The sequence below is a fragment of the Chiroxiphia lanceolata genome, chromosome 7 (genome assembly GCF_009829145.1).
Source record: "Chiroxiphia lanceolata isolate bChiLan1 chromosome 7, bChiLan1.pri, whole genome shotgun sequence".
Classification (NCBI taxonomy): domain Eukaryota; kingdom Metazoa; phylum Chordata; class Aves; order Passeriformes; family Pipridae; genus Chiroxiphia; species Chiroxiphia lanceolata.
The window spans coordinates 1,369,496-1,393,841 of NC_045643.1; the positions used below are offsets into that span (position 1 = coordinate 1,369,496).

Sequence of the window (24,346 nt, forward strand, 5' to 3'; positions counted from 1 at the left end):
TAAAGTTGGAAAGGCCCTCCAAGATCACCGAGTCCAACCATTCCCCAGCACCACCGTGTTCCCCACGAACCCCTGTCCCCAAGTGCCACATCCACATTTTCTGGACACTTCTGGGGATGGTGACTCCACCACTGCCCTGGGCAGCCCCTTCCAGTGCCTGACCACCCTTTCCATGGAGAAATATTCCGTAATATCCAATCTAAACAACTTGTTTCCTCTCATCCTGTCCCTTGTTCCCTGGGAGCAGAGCCCAACCCCCGCCTGGGGGTCCTTCACAGAGATTTATCAAAGGGAAATTTGATGGAATACTTAGTTTTGAGTGCTCTGAGACGCTCCAGGTGACACCCGAAAACTTCTTACCCCGTTTTCTTACCAATTTTACATTTTCAGATTCACAAAACATCCGTGTTTCCATTTCAACCCCTTAAGAAATTAAATGGGATGTGATGCTGCTCCATCACCCTGTTTGTTGGGAAGGAACAGCCCCTTGCATCAGTCCTGCTCTTTAATAATCTAATAATCTTACAAAATATCTGGTTTTGTAAGGAAGCACTAAACCATACACTCTGCATTTAGCCCCTTTGAGTCATTTTTAATATATCTTTCCAGACTGAATAAAACAAAAGGATACAAAAGAAATTCAGTCAAAACCCCAGTTGAATAAATAACCCTGAATCCCCTGGCTATGCATTGTAGAACTTTCAATTCATTTTCAAAATATTAATGTTCAATTTTACTTTTTTTTTCCCATGCAGAGACCTTCTTGGCAAACGAATTGCTGGAGCCCCCTCTTTTATTTTTCAGTTTTCCCCTCAGGTCTCAGGTAGTTGCAATCAGGGCAGATGGGGACATGCAAGGAGGGGGATTTAATTCCATCTCCATCTCCAACCCACGTGTCCCTCAAGCAGCCAAAACCTCCTCTCTGTGAATCCTCTTTTTCCCCAGCAGAGGGGGAACTCACTCTGATTAAAATACGGGGTTTTTTTCCCCAGTTGCAACTGTAATGACATAGAAAATATGCCTCTGGATAAAGCTGAGAATTAAGTATGGGAAGGTATTGCATTCCTGAAAAAAAGGAAGAGGATCCAGGTACTGGTGAGGTGTTTTTTGGGAGAACAGCAGCCAAATTCCACTGGTCCTGAGCTCCCATAAGGATCAGGGTGGGGAGGAGCTTTATTTTCACTCTCATTTTGTGGACCAGAGAAAAATTCACCTCACTCTTGAATCCGAGAGATGTGTTGCCAGAATTCCCTGTTTCCATATGTGTAATTAAAAGTCCCCTTTCCCTTTTCCAGGTTGGCACAGGAGCAGGAGTTGGTTTCAACGTTAACATGGCATTTACTGGTGGCCTGGATCCACCCATGGGAGACACGGAATATTTAACTGCTTTCAGGTAATAGTGAATAGTTCCTCTTCCAAATGTGTTTTGCACCTAAACTGGGTTTCTTTCTCCTCCTTAATCTGGGCTTTCTCCCTTTCCAAAGTTAGAAATGCAGGATTTGCATGTAGTTGCAGTTACTTTTTGAGTGCCATGATAAAAACAAGGTGAATTAGGATGTTTCTGGCTGTGACCTCAAGGGATGGACAAATTTGCTGCTCACTGTTGATTGATCCATGGATAGAAATTATTCAGTGATAGGAATAAGCCCTTCTAGTTCTGGCTAAAAATCTTGTGACCTCTTTAGGGGCAGTATTTCTATGGCTGAGCTCACCTGGGTGGGAAAAGCGGGATAAACTTCGGAAAGAGTCAGCCCAGGTTGGAAGTGGGGGGTGCAGCTGCCCCAGGGCCTGAGGGGGCATCTCTGGTACCCAAAAATGGCATCACTGGAGGCTCCAAACGGAGCAGGGGATGAAACTACTTGACTCAAGGTCAAGAAAAGAAGTTTAGATGGGCTATTGGGAAGGAATTCTTGGCTGGGAGAGTGGGAGGGGCTGGGATTCCCTTCTTGGAATTCCCTGAGAAGCTGTGGCTGCCCCATCCCTGGAAGTGTCCAAGGCCAGGTTGGACAGGGCTTGGAGCAACCTGGGCTGGTGGAAGATGTCCCTGCCCATGGCAGAGGGTGGAACAAAATGAGCTTTAAGGTCAACCCAAAACCCAAATTCCATGATTTTTTTTAGGCTGTCTTGTCCCACACCTGCCTCCCACCTGTGGCTCCAGCCTCTCCAAGTGGAATTTTTTTAACACTTTCAAGTGGTTTTCTGTCCTCACACCAGGTTTGGTGACCTCTGGTGACCACCCTACCTAAATTCAGGGAGACACGTCCTTTCCAAGGCCTGGGATGTGAATTTCTGGAATATCACCTTCCTGGGATGGCATTAAATCCAGGAGCACTCTTCCCTGTCCTAAATAACATGTATTTGTCTTTATCTGAGCAAAAAGAACTTTTTCTCCCTCTTCATCCTGCCATTAAAAAGCCTTCCAAGGATATTCCCAATTTAAAATAACATCTTGTCAAATCCCTGTTTGCTTCCTGGAAGGCAACACTTTGCTCCAAGGTGGAAGTCGGGTTATCCCAACGTTCCCAAGCCTGATCTCTTCCTTAGGCAGAGAACCTGGAGCTGGGGACGGAGCGACATTAAATATTAATTAAGTTTCCAGGCTCCTGGAAAATTGCCTTTTCCAGCCATTCCTGGTGTCTTTGCTCGGAGAGTGCAGCTCTTTGGGCAACATACTTCGGAGCTGCTCACAACCCTTTATTTCAGGAGTTTTTGGGAAGCTCACGGGACTCCATGTGCACACCTTCAGTCCATAACTTTAACGGGAAGCTTTTTTTTCATCTCACTCCAACGTTGGGCACGATAATCCATTATCAAGTGACCTTTTGAAATCTCAACCAGCTCCTTTGAAAAACATCCCCCCCCCCCAATCTTTCTATTGATTTGAATGTAAAATAACTCTTTGAAGTTTGCAATTTATAGTCCCCCGAGAGTCAGAAAGTGAAGGGAATGGGTCATATATCCTATTTTTTTCCCCCCCTTCTTTCCTTGCTTTAGCCCCCTGAGACAATTCATGCCTTCAAGGCAGCACCTTGTTATTCCACCCCATCGAATGCCACGTTGCATTTGCCGGGGATCAAACCAGGAGATGAAGGAAAGATAAGAAAATTGGCCATAATGAACTCCAGAAGCAGGAGGCATTTTCACCGTGAACTTGGAAACTCTGCAGTGGAGAGCTGAGCTTTAATTCAAACCAGTCCCGGTGCCAAACTGGGAAGGCTTTGAAGTCTGGAGAGGAATCAGTGGAAATCCTTTGAGCCAGGCAAAGATACTGATAGACTTTTTCTTTTTTTTTTTTTTTTAAGCCTTAACTCTTCACATTCCTGCCTATTTTTGGCGGGGGGGGGGGGGGGAAAGTCCTTTTTCTGCGTAAAACGAGCAGAATGAAAGCGAGCGACCCACTCGATGGTTTTATTTCAGGGCGAACCAACGTGTGGGTTTGAGAAATGAAAACAACGGAGCTCATTGTCCATAGAAATGAGGGAATAAATAATTCCTAATGAAATCACTCATCCCCACACTGCAAACCTGTTTCGGGGGTTTATATCAGTGATTTTCCTGCTATTATTTCTCCTCCAAATATTGGCTCCCCCCTCTTGCAGTGGGGTCACGGAATCTCTCCTGACCTCTGGATGCTCCTTAATCCCACCAGGATGTTCCAAAAGTGAGAACAAGGGTTGAAAATGTGCCTTTCCCTGCACTTTGTCCTTGTTATCTTCATAACCCAGGGCTGAAATCACTGCCTCAGGGTTGGAGTGGTGGCATTTTTTAGGGGGGGACACAGGGTGGAGATTCCAGAAGGGATTCAGGGAATTTTCTGGGAGCTTGGAGCAACTCCACTCCATCCCAATTTTGGGCTGAACTCGCCCCCAAAATATGTGGGCAACCCAAATTGCAGAGCTTAGGGAGAAATGTATTCAACCTTAAAGGGAAAAATTCAGGGCATGTTATTCCCAAAATCATCAACTCATCCAGACTTTCCTGCTGTCTGTTACTCCGTTGTTCTAGAAACAAACAGTTGAAAAAGACTTGGAGGGTTTTCTGACCAGGATGTGTCGTTCCCTGATATTTTATACAAGCAGGAGTGGTGTTTCCTTCCCCAAATCCTCCCCAGGAACTCTCAGCTGAGAGACCTGCAGGAAAAGCGGGAAAACTCCGACTGGTTCCTTGTTCCACGGCAACAGCAATTAGTGGAATTAAATTGTATTATCTGCTGGCATTTCCCTGGGAATTTGCTGCAGGAAAGTTTTCCTGGTGATTGGAGTGGATTTTTGCTCCTGTCCCGAGGTCTCCTCCCCAGTTAGAATTCCATACCCAGCTCAACTTTTGTTTCAAACACCTAAAGCGCAAGGAAAAGCCGGGACTGTCGGGAAGATCCTGCAAAAAAAAAAGCATTAAATGAGTGCAGGAACCAATTCTGGGGGGGATTTTGGTTTTCCCTGGGAGCCATAAAGCGGGAATAAGGAGCAGGAGCGGGGGGAACGATGATGGTTTTGCCTGGATCGGTTCTTTCTGTGTTTTCAATTTCATGCTCTTCTGACACTGATTTTATCCCCAAATTCCTAATCCCTTTGGACATGGAAAATGAGCACGGAGATGGATGCCTGGAGAAAGAAAGGCTGGAATTTTCAGGAGGCTGATCAGCCTTAGGAGCAGTGGATGACATTTTGAGTTATACATACATTTATATATTTACACATTTATTTTTTATATTATTTATATATATATATATACACATACGTTTATGTACAATATACATGACATATATAAATATGTATTTTACATATATAAATATTTTAAATATAAAAATATATAATGGATAATTATAGACACAACATATATAAAATATATGTACATAACATAAATCTATATAATGTGAACATATGTACATAACATATCTAATATATATAGAACATATATAAAATATATATACATAATATAGAAATATACACATGATATATAAAGATATATAAATATATGCAGAATATATTAAAATGTATAGTTATATATAGATATATATTATATATAATATATATTATAAATATATATAAATATATAAAATATATATAAATATATAAATATATATAAATATATTATATATAATATATATCTATATATATAATATATCTATGTTATATATAGATATATAATATCTAAATATATGGATAATATATAAAAAAGTATACATATATATGTAACATATATAAAAATATATGATTTATATAAATAGATGCATAATATATACTTACAGACATATACCCATAACATAAAAATATAGATAATTTATATAAATATATGCATAACATATTGTTAACATATAGAAATATACACATAACATATACGAAATATATTTACATAAATATGTTCATAACATGTAAAAATATATACATAACATATATAAATATATGCATAACAAATAAAATACATTTAGACAAAGAGATCCATAATATATAAAACATCTACTTGGCTCATATAAATATACACATAACATGTATGAAAAGATGGCTAATTTATATAAACATGTATAATATACACTTAACATATATAAAATATATTTATATAAATAGATGCATACTATATAAAAATATATACTTTGCACATATAAATATATATAAAAAATATAATTATACAGATAGATGCATACTGTATGAAAATATATCCTTAGACATATAAATATACAGATAACATCTATAAAAATATGTATTTGCATACATACATGCATAATATATAAAAATATATACTTCAAATAGAGAAATATACTCATATATAAAAATATTTGTATAAATAGATGCATAATATATAAAAATATGTGCTTAACATATATATACACATAACATGTGTGGAATATAGATAATTTATATAAATAGGTGTATATTATATATTTAACTTATATAAATATACACATAATATATGAAAATGTATTTATATAAATATATATTATATATATTAATGTAGATAATGTATATTTTATTTATAAATTATATATCATTTTTAAAAATATATACTTAGCACATACATATAACACATCTAAAATATATATTTTGTACAAATAGATGCATAATATATAAAAATATATCCTTAGCACATATAAATATCCACAGAACTATATAAAAATATAGATAAAACATATATATATATGTGGCCAACAGCGGGAAAAAGGCTCCACTAAAATGCTCAGCCTCCTAAATTTCCCTGATTTCCACGCTGCAGTCGAGCATTTAAACCCCAAATTAATCCTCTCTCGGATTGTTTCACCTGCATATCATTTATTAGGCATTTAATTGGCAGATTGGCTGATGGCAGGCTAAAAATAATTCCTTCAGGCCTGTGGAAAATAGAGCTAAAATTGCATTTATTTTTTTCCTTGCTCCCAAGTGATGGCAGGACGCGCTGGGGAGGTTTTGCTGTTTGCAGCCACCAGTTGTCTCTGTTCAGCTTCTTCAAAAAGAAGGATTTAATTTAGTTTAGGCAAGCCAAACAAGCCTCTGAAATTCAGGAAATTTCAATTTCCTTGTGTTTTAAAAAAATTCCACATGGATTGAAGGACTATTCGGTGTTAGGACTATTCGTTCCTCGCTGAAGAACTTTACAGCCAATCCTTAAATGCCCCAATTCCAGGCAAAACCGCTCATCTCCTGGATGATAATTTGAATTTCTGGCTTTTTTTCTGGTCTCCTCAGCAGGGCAAAGCCCTGGGATTGTTTGCAGTTGAATCCCTGTTTTCTCTCGAGGACTTGGCTTTACTGGGATGGATCTGAGCGAAGGGGCTGGTTTTCCGTGAGGATTAGAAAGGAAAAGGCTGGATGAGATGGACCTGAAATGTTGTCCACAGATGGAATCTGGGAAACACATGGGATTTCTTTTCCTTTTTTCCAATTAAAAGGCAAAATGAGGGAATGCTGCCTCTGGCTCTCCTGGATCAAGTTTTATGTCCAGCTGCTTTTATGGGTATGGAGCATCAACATGGGCTGTGGCTTTGGAATATTGATCTCTTTACTCTCATATCCAGGGACAGGAGCCGAGGGAACGGCTGGAGCTGTGCCAGGGCAGGTTTAGGTTGGATCTCAGGAAAAGGTTCTTCCTTTAGAAGGTGGCTGGGGACTGACCAGGCTCCTCAGGGAAGTATCAAGAGCTCCAGGAACGTTTGGACAGCACCCTCAGGGACAGGGTGGGATCGTTGGGGTGTCTGTGCAGGACCAGGAGTGGGACTGGATGATCCTGGTGGGATCAGGAGTTTCTGTGGTTCTGAAATTCGGAGAAAATCAGAAGCAAGAGCAGCCCTTGAGAGTTTGAGTGGGAGTCAGGGGGGAAGGGAGAGGCTTGAAGTCTGGATTTGGGGGAGTGCTCTTGGCTTGGGATGTGTTTGGACGGTCAGTGGGCACAGACTGTCCATCTAGACCTCTTGGAAAGGGAGCCAGGGGACCTGGGACACGTTTCTTAAAACTCTGAGGGACCTGCCAGCAACACACAGCACCTCTTGGAATTGCTCCCAGTTGGAGGTACATGCTGGAGTAACCACTTGTGGCTGCGCCGCAGAAAACTCTGGACATCCTCAAAGCAACTTCTTCTGAGCCCTGCTTTACTTTGAACCAACAACTGCTGCTTGTCCTCTCCTAAAATTCTCCCCCCCAGGGCTCAGGGTTAACCCTCGGGGCAGGGCTGGGCTGGAGAAGGCACCTCCAAACCACTGTCAGCCCCTGGGGACCTCCAGTCAAGGATCACCAACTATCCCTGTTCCTCTGGAGCCTTTGTCCTGGGCCATCAGTGGATGCCCATGGCAGGGGGTTTGGAATGAGATGGTCTGTAAGGTCCCTCCCAACCCAAAGCATTCCATGATTCTATGAGCTGTCCTGTGGCCAAGAATCCTTAAGGATCCACAGTCCTGTGTGTTGCTCTGTCCCCACACCTTGGTGATCCCACACTTCCAACACCTGGCAGCTCCCATGGCATGAGAACCCTGGGGGAAAAAATAAATCTGATGATTTTAGGAGTTCTCCTTTAGCTGGGAATTAAAGGGCTCAGCAGGACTTCGAAGTTCAAGGAGAATAAAACCCTTGACCGTGTGTGCTGGGTTTGGAAGTGCTCCTCCAGTCCTTGGTGAGGGAGGTGGGTTCTATGGATTTATGGTGGACTTTAGGAGTGTCCTGGTAGCATTTGGACCATCCCAGCACGGAACAGGCCTCTCTGGGCTCTGTTTCAGAGCATCCCTTAATGACTCTATTCAGTAAAGCAACTTTCTCGTGCCTGCAAAGATATTTATGGGTTCCTGCTTTGGGATGTGAATCAAACCACTTCAGTTCATGCCGTAGGAGGTTATAATGGAAAAAGAACATACTTTGGAAAATACATCTTGAGGTGGGGAACGGGATGTTTGCAGCTTCTTGTTGGTTTTGAGGAGAAGTTGTGGTGTTTGAAGAGAGAGAAACCAGAGGGAAAAGGTCTTTTGGTGAGAAACCACAGGCACAGACCCCTTGTTTCATTTACATACCTCTGGACAGTCAGTAGTTTATGGATGCTGAGCAATTCCATCCATTTTTTAGTGGATAAAATGTCAGAGGATGGAGAACTGGCACTGGGAGAGGTGTCTTTGGGCGGGGAACCAGTTCAGAGAGGTGTATTTGGGTAGGACATTTGCATTTTAAAGCTTTTTTTTGCTCCGTGGGACATCCCCAACCTTTCATTTCATGGGAAATGAAAAGTTTAACAAGGAAAAGAGAAACCACTTTGCCAAACCTGAAGGAGATATTTTGAAGGAGGACACGGAGACAGTGCCATGAACTGACTTTTTCCAGGTGGATTTGCAGCCTGTGCCAGATGCCTTCTCATTTCCTCCTTATTCCCATGCATGTAGAGCAGGATATGATCCCAAATGGGAAGCACAAGTTATTACAACTCGTTTCCCAACTCACAACACGAGGATGTTGGTGGAAGAAACCACAGCCAGCACAACGTGTTCTGCTCTCACCTCGGAGGAAAACAGGAGCTGGGCTTTGCTGCCATGGAATAACACTCCCAGCCTGGAGAATTAAGAGGGTTTAAACATTCCTGCCTTTGTTCAGGAGCCCAACTGATGTGTTCCATGGTTCCTTTGTGCTGCAGGACCGTGGTCATGCCCATTGCCAACGAGTTTGCCCCGGATGTGGTGCTGGTGTCGTCCGGTTTCGACGCGGTGGAAGGACATCCCACGCCCCTGGGAGGGTATAACCTGTCAGCAAAATGTAAGTTGGGGCTTGGCAGGAGCAGGGAGCCAAAACTGGGGCCAATTGCTGCTCTACAGTATTCCTAAATTTTACATTTTGGGATTTAACTTCAGATCTTTCATTGCAGCAGCAAAACTTTCAACCTTTTTCTTTGAATTTTCGTGGGGTTTTATTTTACAATATATATTTACCTTTTTCTTTTTTTTTTTAAGCATTGCATATTTCAATTTGGAGTGCAAATTATATTTTTTGTAATTTTATGTATTTATAATATTATAAATATTATAAAACTCATTTGTAGACACGTCTCTGCAGAAAACAGCTGCTGAATTGCAGAGTTAGGCTGGGTTTCATGCAAAATTGCAGAAGTACCAGCTGTAAACACTCACTTTCAATGCTACCACGAGGCCATTTCTTCCTCCAGGACCCCTTATTAAAATTTGGAGCTGAATATTTTTGTTCTCCACCTTTGAAGCAATTGCAGAGACCCACAAGAATCTCCTTTTAGCTTTGGATCCGGGATGTCTTTGGGAGATGCACTGAAATCCCCCCTCCTTGGTTATGCTGGGTTTACCTGGCACTGTTTCATTCCAGTGAATCCAGGAGACAGTTTTTTCTTGCAAAAAGGATTTTATTATTATTTTTTAAGAGTTTGTGTCAACCAGGAAAGTTGTTCTCTCCACTGAACTTCAAAAACCTCGTGAGGGAGCCGAACCTATAAACTTTATATAAGAATAAAGTGAAATAGATTTACAAGAGACAAGTTATTCGAGATCTCCAGAAACACTTGGGAATGAGAAGCTCTTGTTTACCTGCTGCTTGAATTTCCCATGGTTTGCTCCTCTCCCAAAGCAGTGAATCATTTTATCTGCCTGTTAATTTGTTAATTTGCCAGTTCTGCAGAACACAAAGCAGGGAGATGGAGGGGAGAAGTTCCCTGACTTTTCTTTTGTTTGGCTTCTGGGATTTTTTCCGAGGGGGAAGGTTGCTTTGAGGACACGTTTTTTAAATCCTCCCAGCTTGGGTCTGTTTTGTTTAAAGGGGAGAGAAATGTATTGTGTGTCATCTGATCAAAGTGCCGGGTGCCCCTGGAATTTTTATAGCATATTCTATAGGGGAAGAACTGTCTGCTGAGAACGAGATGTCAGATATCTCTGGGGCACTGCAGTGCTGCTATTCCAGCTGAAATATTCCTGATTCCCCCTCCTCCTCCCTCCCCTTCCACTGCTCCCACTTGGTGTCTCCTGAACCACTGCTTCAACTCGGCGTCTCCCAAAGCAGGGCCACAATCTGCCTCTTTCCCTCCTTCCCAAGGGAATATTCCCTGCTGGGGCGCTGAGGGGTGACAGGGAGGATGGTGGGATAAGCTCCTGGAGATCCACCCAGGGAGCTGTGGCTGGAATTAAAACCCAACCTGGCTCACATTATGCGTTGAGTCCTTTCGGACTGAACTCCCAAAGCAGGGCCAAAATCCACCTCTTTCCCTCCTTCCCAAGGGAATATTCCCTGCTGGGGTGCTGAGGGAGGATGGTGGTGCTCTGGAGATCCGTCCAGCTCTGGAATTAAAACCCAGCCTGGCTCACATTATGCGCCGAGTCCTTTCAAATCCCCGGTGGGTTTTTAATATGATGTAATTCCTCTCTCTAATTCTTTGATCCGCCGCCAGGAGCCCCATTCCAGGCACAACCTTTGCCCTTCTCCTGCATTTGCTCTGTTCCCTCCTCCAGGCTTCGGGTACCTGACGAAGCAGCTGATGGGCCTGGCCGGGGGCCGGGTGGTCCTGGCCCTCGAGGGCGGCCACGACCTGACCGCCATCTGCGACGCCTCCGAGGCCTGCGTGGCTGCTCTGCTGGGCAACGAGGTACAGGGACACTGCACACAGGGACACTGCACACAGGGACACTGCACGCTGGGACACCGGCTTGGGGCACGGGGGATCTGCTGCAGGGCTCTGCAGAGCGACCTGCACAGGCTGGAGACATGGGCCAAATCCAACGGGATGAGGTTCAACCAGGCCAAGTGCCGGGTCCTGCCCTTTGGCCACAACAACCCCTGGCAGCTCCAGGCTGGGGACAGAGTGGGGGGACAGAGAGGGACCTGGGGGTGATGGTGACAGCGGCTGGACATGAGCCAGGGGTGCCCAGGTGGCCTTCTTGGCATCATTTGATGGCACCTGGGCTGGGTCGGGAACAGTGTGGCAGCAGGACCAGGGAGGTGATTCTTGGCATCATTCCATGGCATCCTGGCCTGGATCAGGAAGAGTGTGGCAGCAGGACCAGGGAGGTGACTCTGCCCCAGGACTGGGCACTGGTGAGGCCTCACCTGGAGTGCTGTGTCCAGTTCTGGGCCCTCAGTTGAGGAAGGACATGGAGGGGCTGGAGCAGGTGCAGAGAAGAGCAGCGAGGCTGGGGAAGGGACTGGAGCAAAGGAACTGGAGCACAAGTGCTGTGAGGAGAGGCTGAGGGAGCTGGGGTTGTTGAGCCTGGAGAGGAGGAGGCTCAGGGGAGACCTCCTCACTCTCTGCAACTCCCTGACAGGAGGGGGGAGCTGGGGGGGTCGGGCTCTTCTCCCAGGAACCAGCAGTAGGACAAGAAGGCACAGCCTTGAGCTGCACCAGGGGAGGTTTAGGTTGGACACTGGGAAGAAATTCTTCCCAGAGGGAGGGATCAGACCTTGGAATGGGCTGCCCAGGGAGGGGTGGAGTCACCGTCCCTGGAGGTGTTTAAGGACAGACTGGATGTGGCATCAGTGCCATGGGCTGGGTGACAAAGTGATGTTGGGGCAAAGATTGGACTCGATGATCTCAGAGGCCTTTACCAGCCTGGTTGATCCTGGTAAAACCACCTTCCTTGGATTTGGGCAGCTCATCCCCCAAAACAGCCAACCCGCCAAAGTTTTGGCATCGCTTTGGGTCCTTCTGACACTCATTGATTTAAAGAGTGTTTTTTTATATAAAAGCTACCTGTGCTTGGCAGTCTGAATTAGAAAGAGTGAAGCAGCTAAAAACTGATTTTTTGGGTTGATCTAAATAACTTGCTTTGTGCTTTTTGAAAAATAACTATTTTAATTTATTTCTGAATTCATCCTCCAAACCTTCCCTTCTCTTTGTTCCCCTCTCTAGACCCATTGCTTGCTTGGCACTGTTTGCAGTTGTGTTTTGCCCTTGGAGTTAGATTTTGTATTTTCTGCATGTTGCTGTGTAGGAAGAGGCTCAGCTGTGTCAGAGAAACTGGCTGGAAAAGCCAGGAGGTGTGGTTGCAAGATAAGGGCAAGACAGAGAAATACACCAAGGAATTACAGGGTTTGGATTCTGGGAAGCTCAGGGTATTTTCCTGCAGAGGAAACTTTAGGTACTTCAGCTTTTCTGTCTTTTTTCCTCCCACACTTTCAGTGTCAGTAGGATTAAGGAAGAAATGCTACGTCTGCAGATCTTTTAAACCTCTCCAGGGATGGTGACTCCACCACTGCCCTGGTCCCCATCCCTGGAAGTGTCCAAGGCCAGGTTGGATGGGGCTTGGAGCACCCTGGGCTAGTGGAAGGTGTCCCTTCCCATGGCAGGGGGTGGAATGAGATGAGCTTCGAGGTCCCTTCCAACCCAAACCATTCCACAATTCCGTGAGATTTTTTTGCATCAGCCACCTCTCTTAAGCCAAGTTGTCACCACAGACAATTCTTCTGGCTCCATCCACCTTTGAGAGCAGCTGTCTCTAGTGGCAGAATGCACTTTGAAAAGGAAACAGTGGGAATAACACCTGAAGGATGTAATTCCTCCTGGGATGCAGGGGGTGACTGCACCATGGTGTGAGGATCTGCCTGCAGTAAGTGCTTGAGCCAAACAATGGAGATGTGTTGGGAAGTGTGAGGCTGTGGGGAGATCCCAGCATTCCCAATACCTTGGATATTATCAGCAGCCTGAGTGGTTTCATTGAACCGGGTGAGAGGTAAAAAACACAGAATTTTTTAATCACAGCTCTAAGACACTTGAAAATACTTCAAGCTAGACCTGTTCTCGTTTGTCCTAGGTGGGCTGTAAGGCTGTGCAGATATCAGGCCAATATCCCCCTGACTTACCCACACATCAAAAAGCAGGAAACACGAGTTTTATCACGGCCTTTCCTCAAATCTCTTTAATGCAGGGAAGTCGGAGGGAGCGGCTGGTGCTTTGTGCCGCAGCCCTTTGATGCAGTTTGATGTACAGCCTGTGAGAGGCTCCTGCCTGCACACACATGGACAGGCAGCTGTGGGAGCTTTGCTGCCTCAGGAACGATCCCAGAGCCGTGTGGGGACTGGTAGGAAATGAGGGGAACGGTGCCAGTCCCCAAAGCGTCTGCGGAGATCAAACCTCCCGCCTCGGAACAGGCGCTATGGAAAAGCAGGAGCCGGCGCGTTTCCAACCGGCCAGGAAATGAAAACGGGGCTTTGGCTGTGCAGCTGAGGGCTGGGCTGTGCAGGGAGGCAGTGCTGGGGCTTGGGAATGGTTGGGCATTGTGAGCACTCGTGTGAAGATGATGGGACATGAGTTGGAAAAGCAGAGGTGGGGTTGGTGCAGGGAGAGAGTTTAATCCAAGCTGGGGGGGTTCACCTGGAGAAGAGAAGGCTCCAGGGAGACCTGAGAGCCCTTTCCAGGGCCTAAAGGGGCTCCAAGAGAGCTGGAGAGGGACTTGGGACAAGGGATGGAGGGACAGGACAAGGGGGAATGGCTTTCCACTGCCAGAGGGCGGGGTTAGATGGGATATTCAGAAGGAATTCCTGGATGGGAGGGTGGGGAGGCCCTGGCTCACTCAGAGAAGCTGTGACTGTCCTTGGATCCCTGGAAGTGTCCAAGGCCAGGTTGGAGCAACCAGGGATCGTGGAAGGTGTCCCTGCCCATGGCAGGGGATGGGATGAGATACTCTTTAATGTCCCTTCCAACCCAGACCATTCCAATATTCCATGGTTCTGAGCTCTGCTGATGGCAGTTCAGACCACGAAGCCACTGTTCATGACCCAAAGCAGCCCCTGCCAGCCCCTACCAGCAGTGCTGGAGGACAGGGCAACCACAGAGAGCTGCTCCCTCCATCAGGGGCATCACCAGCCTTCTGCCTGTTCCCAGGGAGTGACGTTGGATCCTCTGGAGCAGGGATGCCACCATGGGAATTGCCAGTGGTGGGCAGTGAGGTGGGAAGCACGTGCAGGGTGACGTGGTCCGGCAGCCCAGCAGCTCTCACCATGCTGCCTGTCCCTGCTGTAAATGCTTTGTCCTTGTTTTTCATGTGGAAGTAGTGGAGGTTTGTCTAGGATCAGGCTCTCAAGAAGGTACTTAAAACCTCTGCCTGATGCCCAGAGGTGTTTCCTCCCTTTCCCAGGAGAGCAGTGGCTGAGGCTGTTGTGTGTGAGGGTTATTCCAGGAGGAGGAGAGTGCTCTGGAAGCAGGAACGTGCTTCGGATCGGTGTCTGAAAGCTCTTACTTAAACGACTCCTCCAGGAACTGCTTTTGCCTTCCTTTAATGTCAGACAGAAACCAGTTTGGACCAGAACTATTTTTAGAGCAGAGAATTAATAAAAAGTGCAATCCATAATTACTAAATCTGGAATGCAGCAATTCCTGGTGCTCCTGAAGTACCTATGGAATGGCTGCCATGTGCTCATACGAGCAGTCTTGGCTGGAGCTTCTCTTGGCTTTGAGCAGTTAAACTTTGCCATGGATTTCTGGTTTTTTAACTATTAAACCGTGGCTGTTCTTTGCTGGAGAATATCCCTGGTTGGGCCTTGGCTGCTATTTTCAGACAGTGGACATCTCTGGTTTTGGATACTCAGCCTTGGAGGTTTGTTAGGAATTCATGCTCCGAGTGGAGAACCAAGGAGTGTGAAGATGTTCCCCTCTTCTTGGGTTTTCCTAAAGGAAATCAAAGAAACTCCAAAACAACCCTCTAGCAGTGCTGTCAGGGCCTTTCTCTGGCATGTTCCTGCTGCAGAACAGACTTTGCCAGGGTTGTGACCTCATGGTCTTGACACAGGAGGATGTCCAAGTCTTCTTGTCCTTGATGATGTTTTCTGGCACCAGAAGAGCCCTGACTTGGTGCTCTGCAACACCCACCTCCTGGAAAACACCACGGAGGAGGATGTGCTTTGCAGTTTGGATCTGATTTCCCTTTGTCTATGCTGAGTGAAAGCTGCCAGGGCTGGGATGGATGTGGGCAGAGCTCTCCATCAGGCAGGAGGAAAATATCTCCTGGAAAACAGGAGGAAGTGCTGTCAAGAATGGAAAGGACATTTTGTATCACGTGCAGTGCCAGGACAAGGAGCAATGGCTTCCAGCTGCCAGAGGGCAGGGTTAGATGGGATATTGGGAAGGAATTCTTGTCTGTGAGGGTGGGGAGGCCCTGGCACAGGTTGCCCAGAGAAGCTGTGGCTGCCCCTGGATCCCTGGAAGTGTCCCAGGCCAGGCTGGGCAGGGCTTGGAGCAACCTGAGCTAGTGGAAGGTGTCCTTGCCCATGGCAGGGGGTGGCACTGGATGGGCTTTCAGGTCCCTCACGAGCCAAACCAGTGTGTGATTCCATGATTCAATGATAACATTTCTTTGGTGTTTCTCCTTCCAGCTTGACCCTCTTCCAGAGAAGGTTTTCCAGCAGAGAGCCAACGCCAACGCGGTGCATTCCATGGAGAAGGTCATCGAGATCCACAGTGAGTACCCCACTGACCCAGCTGGGTCCCTTCTGGGTTGCCCTGGGGGGACACCTGTTTGCCTTCTCCACATTCTGGCATCTCCGTGTTCCCGTGTCCTGGTTTCCTGGCAGTCACTGCACTGTGAACTGGGTTTGTGCCACCTCAAACTGGTCTGACTGGACCAGCGCGATGCACAGCGAGCAGGTCACTCAGGGCAGTGCTTTGGCCCTCGAGGGGGAATTAGGGAATCAGGGCACAGTTTAGGTTGGAAAGATCTTTAGGATCATCGAGTCCAGCCCTTAATCCAACACTAAATGAGATTAAAACCTCTAAAATCTCTGTAAAGCACAGAGTGTGCTGCAATCAGAGCTTACTCTTATTCCTTCAAAAGCAGTTAAGTATCTCTGAACAGCACAACTCTTGTTGGGTGTTGTGGCATCCTAATTAAGGATAGACAGGCATGGAAGTGAAACAGGCTCTCAGGCACAGGGTGGGATTGCTGGGGTGTCCTGTGCAGGGCCACTTGATGGCCTTTGTGGGTCCCTTCCAGCTCAGGATATTCTGGGATTCTGTGAGTGAAATTTGCTGGTATTTCAGGTTTATTCATCCAGGAAGGTTAAAATCACTGCATTGGAGCTTTTCTGGAGAAATTCTTTGGGGGATGGAGTGGAAGAGCCTGAGTAATATGGGAATCCCACTGCTGTGTCCTGATATCTTCCCACATCAAACATTTGTGGTTTAAAACTGGAGGGGGGTTGTCTCCCTTTTATAGGGTGAAAAGCTTAAAAGACACCACACTATGGGGTTTTTTTTCCCCCTAAAAATGCCAGATGGGTTTAGAATTTGAATTCCATTTCCAGAAGCTTTTAAGGGACCACTGGCACACCTCAGCAGCACCTTGAGCCAGCCAGTGATACATTGATTTTTTTCTCTTTAAAATGAGCACAGCAAATTAAAAGGGGTTTGGAGTAAGACCCTCAGATCTGCTGCCCAGCACAGGAGAAATGGAGATGCTTGAAAACAAGACCCTTCCTCCCCTTGTTCCACCCTCACTGTCTGGGTTCTTGCTTTCAGGTTTTACTGTGGCTTTTTGGGTACCAGGAAATTCCTGGGGGCCAGGAGAATGTCCTTTATTCCCTTCCCTCTGGTGTTTCCAATGAAAAAGGGTGGCAAACTGCCTGCATAAAAAAAAAAAATCCATCGAAGGTTGAAGCTTGGACTTGATGATCTTGGAGGTCTTTTCCAACCTTCATGGTTCTAAATCCAACTTGGACTTCTTTAGTTTTAGGGAATTTGCCCAGAAAAAGCATGTGGGAGTTAGGAACTGAATACAGGTGTCCAGTCTAGGTCTGGACTGAATCCTTCCCTCTCCAGTGTTTGTCCTTAGGTCTGGAGGTTTCTGAGGGTTTTGATGTGAGAAAGGAAAGGAAATTTCAGGAAAGGAAATTTCAGGAAAGGAAATTTCAGGAAAGGAAATTTCAGGAAAGGGAAGGGAAGGGAAGGGAAGGGAAGGGAAGGGAAGGGAAGGGAAGGGAAGGGAAGGGAAGGGAAGGGAAGGGAAGGGAAGGGAAGGGAAGGGAAGGGAAGGGAAGGGAAGGGAAGGGAAGGGAAGGGAAAAGGGGGAAGGTTATTATTTGAGCACCATGAAGTGAGAGCAGGCAGGGCTCAAAGTCACATGGGTGTGATGAGCGTTCCCCGGGTGGATCTGAGTGGGCTGGTGGGTCTGGGAAAGCAGGAGCTGTGATGGGGCAGGAACCCTGATGTCCCTGTTGTCCCCTGTCCCCCAGGCAAGTACTGGCACTCCCTGCAGCGTTCTGCCTCCACAGTGGGCTATTCCCTGGTGGAGGCACAGAAGTGTGAGAACGAGGAGGCAGAGACGGTGACGGCCATGGCCTCGCTGTCCGTGGGCGTGAAGCCGGCGGAGAAGAGGTGAGCTGCTTCCCTTCCCACCTCCCATCCCACCCCTTCTGGGCTCATCCTCTCCTTCTGCATTCCCTGTCCTCCATGAATTCCTAAACCCCTCCTGGGTCGTGGGCTCGGTGTGTGCTCCCCATGCCTGGCCCTGCTGCTCCCGCCAGAGCCCGGCGTGGGTTTGGGCCACGAGGGGGAATTGATCTTGCTGCAGGAAATGGGAATGTTGCACAGGGGCTGACCACTGACAGGACCCCAGGGAATGGCCTGGAGTTGTGTCAGGGTGGGTTTAGAAAAAGGTTCTTCCCAGAGGGTGGTGGGGCACTGAACAGGCTCCCCAGGGCAGTGGACGCAGCACCAAGGCTGCCAGAGCTCCAGGAGTGAGAACAGATTGTCCAAACACCCTTCTCAGGGGCGAGTTTTGATTCCAGGTGAGCCAGCTGATCCCAGCCCGGCAGGTAGGAAGGTCATGGGAATGTCACGGGTGAAACTTGGCACCACTTTGTCCAGCTCTGCCGTGCTCAACCCTCTTTTTCTCTCTTCCCTCCCTTCCCCATCCTGCCTGGCTGTGAATCCCCTCAGACCTGAGGACGAACCTATGGAAGAGGAACCTCCCCTGTAGCATTAACCTTCGAGCTGGAGTTCTCCTGTCTGTTTGTCTTCGTCTCGAAGCTCTGCCAAGAAGCTTTCTCTTGTTACTCCTGCGTCCTGTCGCGGTTAATTCCAGAACACGGGAAGGACAGCCAGGTGTAAAGCAAAGCAACCGACAACAAAACCGGAATCTCTGCGTATCTTTGAGTCTCTATTTGCTGAAAAATGCTGGTGAAGAGCAGCAAAGGACTGACAACGTTGGGTGCTCTTCCTCTGGTCCTCACTGGGAGCGGAACGAGGAACGACGCCCGGGAAGTCTTTGGCAGAGTTGCCAAAAAACACACACAACAAATATAAAGAAATCAAAGCTTCAACAACGAACATACGCGAAAATAAAACAAACCTTAACATAAAACTGGTGCTTACAAGCTGATGACCCACAACTGAGCAATCTCCGCTTGAACCACTCGGCCCATCGTGTAGTTTCATTTCTTGGATATTTTGGAATGGCTCTTGCCTGCCTGGGAGTCAGCGACAGCTCCTGTCGGAACGGGAACTCTGGGAGATGGTGTATTTTTAACGGGGAGGGACAGGGAATGAGGGACTCATCTGACATCTAAAGGAAAGGGAAGGAGAAAGGGGGAAACGTGAGCCCAGATGGAGTCGGCTTTATGGTCTCCAAAGCCATCTGAAGATGAGTTTGTGCCTTTTTTTCTAATTGATGGATTTGGTGCAGCTGGATTTTCTGAAGTTTGAGGAACAATGCCTTAAGTAAAAAAAAAAATAAATAAAACAAAAACAAACAAACAAACAAAACCCACACAGCAGTTCCTGAATATTTTTCCTCTGGTTGGGAAAGCCAAGAACTGCCATCAGGAAGGAAGACTTTTTGGCTTGTGCTGGCATGATGGTGGGAAGCAGGCATCAGCTGAACGGAGCGTCTCCAAAAACTCTCGACAAGTTTGGATTTGTTTTGTTTTCTTTCATTGCTGTTTCAAAAAAAAAAAAAAAAAAAGGAAAAAAAAAGAAAAAAATAAGGTAGTTGCCAAAAAAAGTGGCAAATACTGTTGGGTCTTTGAAATTCAACCATTTTTAACAACAAATTTTCCAATGTTTTCTCTCTCTTCTACATTATCTGGCAATTGAACTTATCGATTTGGTTGTCGAAGCATGTATTAGACACAACTGCAGGTTTTAAGACTGGAATGCTTTTTATTAAAAGCAACTAGCATGAGATATTGCTTAAATTGTTAGGTATAAATATATATATGTGTATAATGTATAGTCCAAATGTATTCCAAGCTTAGAAACCGGATTCCTATGAATTATTGAGAAAAATATTTATGATGCATTTCTAGGAAAAAAGAAAAAAAAGAAATATATGTAATAAATGCATACTCTAACAGTAGCCATTGGAAGCTCCCTAGGGAGAGATTTGGGAATTGGAACGTCCAAGGTGCTTTTGGAAAAGGATCCAGGTTGAAACATGAGGACTTTTCAGGTGACAGGTTGGGAAGTTTTTCAGAAAGCCAACACTTGAGCCACTGGGCAACTACCCTAAACATTTGTATTTTAATTTAAGGTTTTTAGTTGTGATCCTTTTCTAACAAAGACAAGAAAACAAAGAGTTTTTTATAGCGAAGACGATGAATTTGCTGTTAATTTTTATATGGATCTTTTCCCGCCCCCCTCCGGAAGCCTTGTTTGTGTGACTCCGACCTTTCTTTCCCCTTTGGCAGGTTTCCTTCCCCGACAGCAATAGCATCTAAACCTCCCTCCCTTCCTGCTTTTCTTGCTTGGACACGGATTTTCCTTTGGGGTTTTGCCTTTTCCTTTCTGGTTTTCTCTCTTTTTCCTCGACTCTTTTGGACAGTCAGCAGCTTCCTGCAGGCGTGAGGAACTGTGGCACACGGACAGAGTTGATTTTTTTGGGATTGGGTGCGTTTTTTCAAGGAATAGGGGGCGTGGTGAGCTCTTTTGTATCACTGTATATTTCCTCAGTTCTCTTCTAGTAGCTGTGTAGAGAAAATAAGGAATTTCCTTACCTTTGACATAGTAGTATCCAATGGGCGATGTCTTTGTCCTCCAAGGATCACGGGAGCCTTGGGACAGCTCGTTGGACGCTCATTCCTGGTGTTTTCTCTCCGCTGGACCGACGGATGCCCTCAGACCTCCCACCTCTCTCTTTTTCTCTCCTCTTCTTCCTCTCACTGGTAGGGCTGGAGGTGTTTTTTCCCCCGGGAATGCCGGATGGGAGAGGCAGCCAGCCCTTCCATGAGGAGTTGAGCATCCTAGAGGAGCATCTTGGAGGCGCCGGCGCCGCCTCAGAGCAGTGTAGGACAGCACATCCCTGCTCCCAACCCCCACATGCAGCTTCTCCTCAATCCCTGTCATTTTACCATCCCTGTTATTTTATCCTGTTCCCGTGATGACTGACGGGGCCGCTTCCAGTAACTTCCTCTTTTTCCAGTTCTCCAAGCAGCCGTTTCCATTCCGTTCAGGAGTCACGGGAGGCATTGGAAGTGCAACCCCACATGTGAGCAAAGGCAAGAGGCTTTTGGTTTATTCCTCCATTTCTAATGCAGTTGAAAACACTACAGTAATTGAGTTGTGCAAACCCAAGTACGTCCGAAAATTCGGAATTTTAAGGACCATCCTCAGTGTATCCTAAAGAGAATCCCGTGTGAAAACACGACGGACCTGGGGATGGGGCGGGACGGGATTTTTTCCGCCCTCCCGCTTTGCTGCTGTGACCTAAAATCAATCCCGCTGCCGAGTTTGGTGACTGACTTGGAATTATCCTTGGAATTGTCCTCCCTCTGTGGGCGGTGACCGTGTTCACACCCTCCTTTCTCTTGCCAGCTCTTCCCTGGAAGGTTTTTTTCCCATTTCTCCTCTCGGTCGTGGCAAAGCTTTTTCCTTCCTTTTGGGCCTTCCCAGGAACCACCGGCTGACCGTGCTGAGCCGGTTCCTTTAGGAAAACTGGAGGAGCTCGTCGGGATCCCACCTTCTTTCCTTTCCACCATTTCACTCAGCTTTTTGACAGGGATGGAAAGACTTTTTTCCCGAGACGTCAGAGCTCATCTCCTCCGAACTCCGGGTGACGTGGATTTGTTTGAGCGTCACCCGCTCCCCTGGGGATGCTCTTCCCCGGGGATGCTCTTCCTTGAGGATGCTCTTCCCCGAGGATGCTCTCTGGGGCCGGTGCAGGCACAGAGAGAGGGGAAGGAGCCCCCATTTTGAGGCTCCCCGGGGTTTTTTCACCTTTTTGAGCCATTCGCTTCTTCATTTCCGATGACTTTGCCATAGGGCAGGAGCCCGGGATGCTCCCGCATCCCATCGTGGTGCTGCCCGGGGCATCTTTGTACCTGCTTGGGAAGAAAAGGAGCATCTTTAAATCCTCTTGACAGTGAAGTGAGGCCCAGTTTGCAGTACACAACCACCAGGGGGGGCTTTTTTGGGGGGGGCATTGTTGTTTTGGGTTTTTTTTCTTCTTACTTTCGATACAAAACATTCCTTTTTTTATTAGTCACGGTCACGTCTTCATTCCATTCTTCCTTTTGTAAACTTTTTTGGGCCCACGTTCTTTTGACGGGCATTGATATATATAAATATATATATAAATATATATGAATATATTTTTTTAAGTTTCCTACACCTTGAGGTTGCATGGTCTGTAAGGTTGGCATGTCTTTATATTGTATACAGATTTTGCACGCCACACTTGGCAGCTTTGAAAACAATAACAAAAACAAACAAACAAACAAAACAAAACAAAAAAAATGGTGGTTTGGGGTTGGGTTTTTGATTTTTTGGGGTTTTTTAAAATTTTTTTGGGTTGGTTTTTGTTTCGTTTCATTTTGGTTTGAGATTTTCTTTTTTCCTCTCGTGGCATTTGCGGAGACTAAAGGTTGGGATGTTGTTGTCACACACACACACACACACAAAAAAGGAAGGAGAGTGGAAATTTTTGTTTGTCTCACTGAACTGAATAAGAAATTGTGGTTTTTGTTGTTCAAAAGAGTAACTACAAAGAAAGCAGACAAAGGACTACTTACACATTTCTCACTTTAAGAAGAAAAGAAAGAAAAAACTAAGACGTTTCTCTAGCACTTGTGACTTACCAATAATAGAGTTTATTGTATTTATGCGGAACCAGTGTTTTTAGGGGGGACTACGCCGAACACACCAAGTAAACTGCCTGTGTCCTGGTTACTCTCGTTATTCTTCTCATTTCCTTTCGTTTGGGTTGGTGTTTCGCTTTGGTTTCTCGCCGGGGTGGGGAGGTTGGATGCGACGGACGCGACCCTCGCGTCGGAGCCGCCGATCCCGAGGAGAGCTGCGTGGCTGAGGAGGACTTGAAAGAGTTAACTCTCCAGCACAGCCGAACTTTTGTAAGGAATTACTTTTCCAGGATGTATTAGTGCTCGGTTTCACTTTAAGCAGTCTTGTACTGTGCAACACTGTGGTTTAAAAAAACGAGACTTTGCAGCGAAAGGCAAAACGTGTTTCTTCATTGTCGTGAGGTCGGGCTCGTTCTCAGCTCGGCTTCGCTTTGTCTTTGATATTGACGAAAAAATTAAAAAAAAAAAACCCACACACACACACAAAAAAAAAAAAAAAGAGAAAAAAAAGTATCCTATTGAAAGAAAATAAATTAACACTTTTCTGTGCTCCATAGTGGAGGCGCTATTTTCCAATTTATGAGGATGACAAACTTATATATATAATATATATATAAAAAGTGGGGGTGGGGAGGGGGGGAAGGGGTTGAAACATTATTCACCCGAGAGCTTATTACAGATATGTAGTATCAAAAAGTTGTAACTATATTATATTCTACTTTATACCTATACATGCTCAGTATGATGTCACCATTGGTAGCAGCTACCGGTTTACGCTGTAATTTAGACAAATTTCACTCTTTATTGTATGGACCCTCCTTTCAGTGATTCTTTGTGCTCATCTTTTAACTTGGTGGAGTTGGAATATTTTTATCATTCTTTTCTTTTTCTTGTTTTGTTTCGGTTTTGGTTTTGGTTTTGTTTTTTTTTTTTTCGATTGGTTTATTTTTCTCTTTTCTCTTTATTTTTATTTTTCTGGTTTGGTTTTGTTTCGGTTTTGTTTTTGGTTTTTTTTTTTTTTACTGGCCAATGGTGTCTTTCTCTGACAGTACCGACTTCGATTTCAACTTTATTAGGAGTCCAGTATTTTGTACCACATTATGACAACTTGTTATTCTTGTGGTGTAAATAAAAAGAAAAAAGTTAATTATAGTACCACCCTGGTTTGTCTTGCTGATCTTCTTTTCATCCGGTGCTTTTGGTGGGATGGGATGGGTCAGGTCTCAGACAGGTGTCCTTTATCTCATTTATAATGGGCCTTTTTCATCTGTTTTTTTAATGAATTCATTCCCCTGTCCCACAGGGGGAAGGTTTGGGATCATATAATGGTTTGGGTTGGAAGGGACCTTAAAGATGATCTTGTTCCAGCTCCTCTGCCATGGGCAGGGGCACCGAATTCTTCAAACTCAATGCAATTAAATTTAAAAAAAAAAAAGGGGGTTTTGCTGTGTTTAGAAGGGTGAGGATGCAGACACGGTGCATTTGCGCTCTGTCAAGGCACAATTACCCACTGGTCACCAGCTTCAGATGCCTGCAGGGACAAGAAACCTGCTTCCCATTAAATCAGGAAGGGAATGGGGAGCAATTCCTGAGCTTTAAAGATGATTAAACCCCAGAGTCCTTGAGCAAAGCTTTCAGAATTTCACTCTTCGATTACATGAAGGGAAAAAAAATGATGAAAAAATCCCTCCTTCCCCACTGCACGGAGCAATTCCTGAAATCCTCCCCAATCCCCGTGGATAATGGAGCCAGGGTGAGCTCAGCTACCGCCTTCCAGGCCGGGTTCACTCCATGGTGAGAGACAGGAATTCCTGGAGCCTGTTTATCCAGGAGGGGGGTCCTGGAGCTGCTGAGGGTCCTTGGCCCCCCCAGGCCAA

The 24,346-nt window shown here is 45.8% G+C and overlaps 1 protein-coding gene and 1 pseudogene across 1 annotated transcript in view; both read left to right on the forward strand.

The window, feature by feature from the left end:
- HDAC4 (histone deacetylase 4) overlaps nucleotides 1–22,952 on the forward strand; it is a 223,999-nt gene extending 201,047 nt beyond the window's left edge. The window contains exons 25-26 of the mRNA XM_032692526.1: nucleotides 17,631–17,772; nucleotides 18,337–22,952. Of these exons, the coding sequence (XP_032548417.1) occupies nucleotides 17,631–17,772; nucleotides 18,337–18,376 (182 nt within the window). The 3' untranslated portion in view covers nucleotides 18,377–22,952. The remainder of the gene's footprint in view (nucleotides 1–17,630; nucleotides 17,773–18,336) is intronic.
- LOC116789386 lies at nucleotides 20,589–23,624 on the forward strand (annotated as a pseudogene).
- The last annotated feature ends 722 nt before the right edge of the window (nucleotides 23,625–24,346 follow it).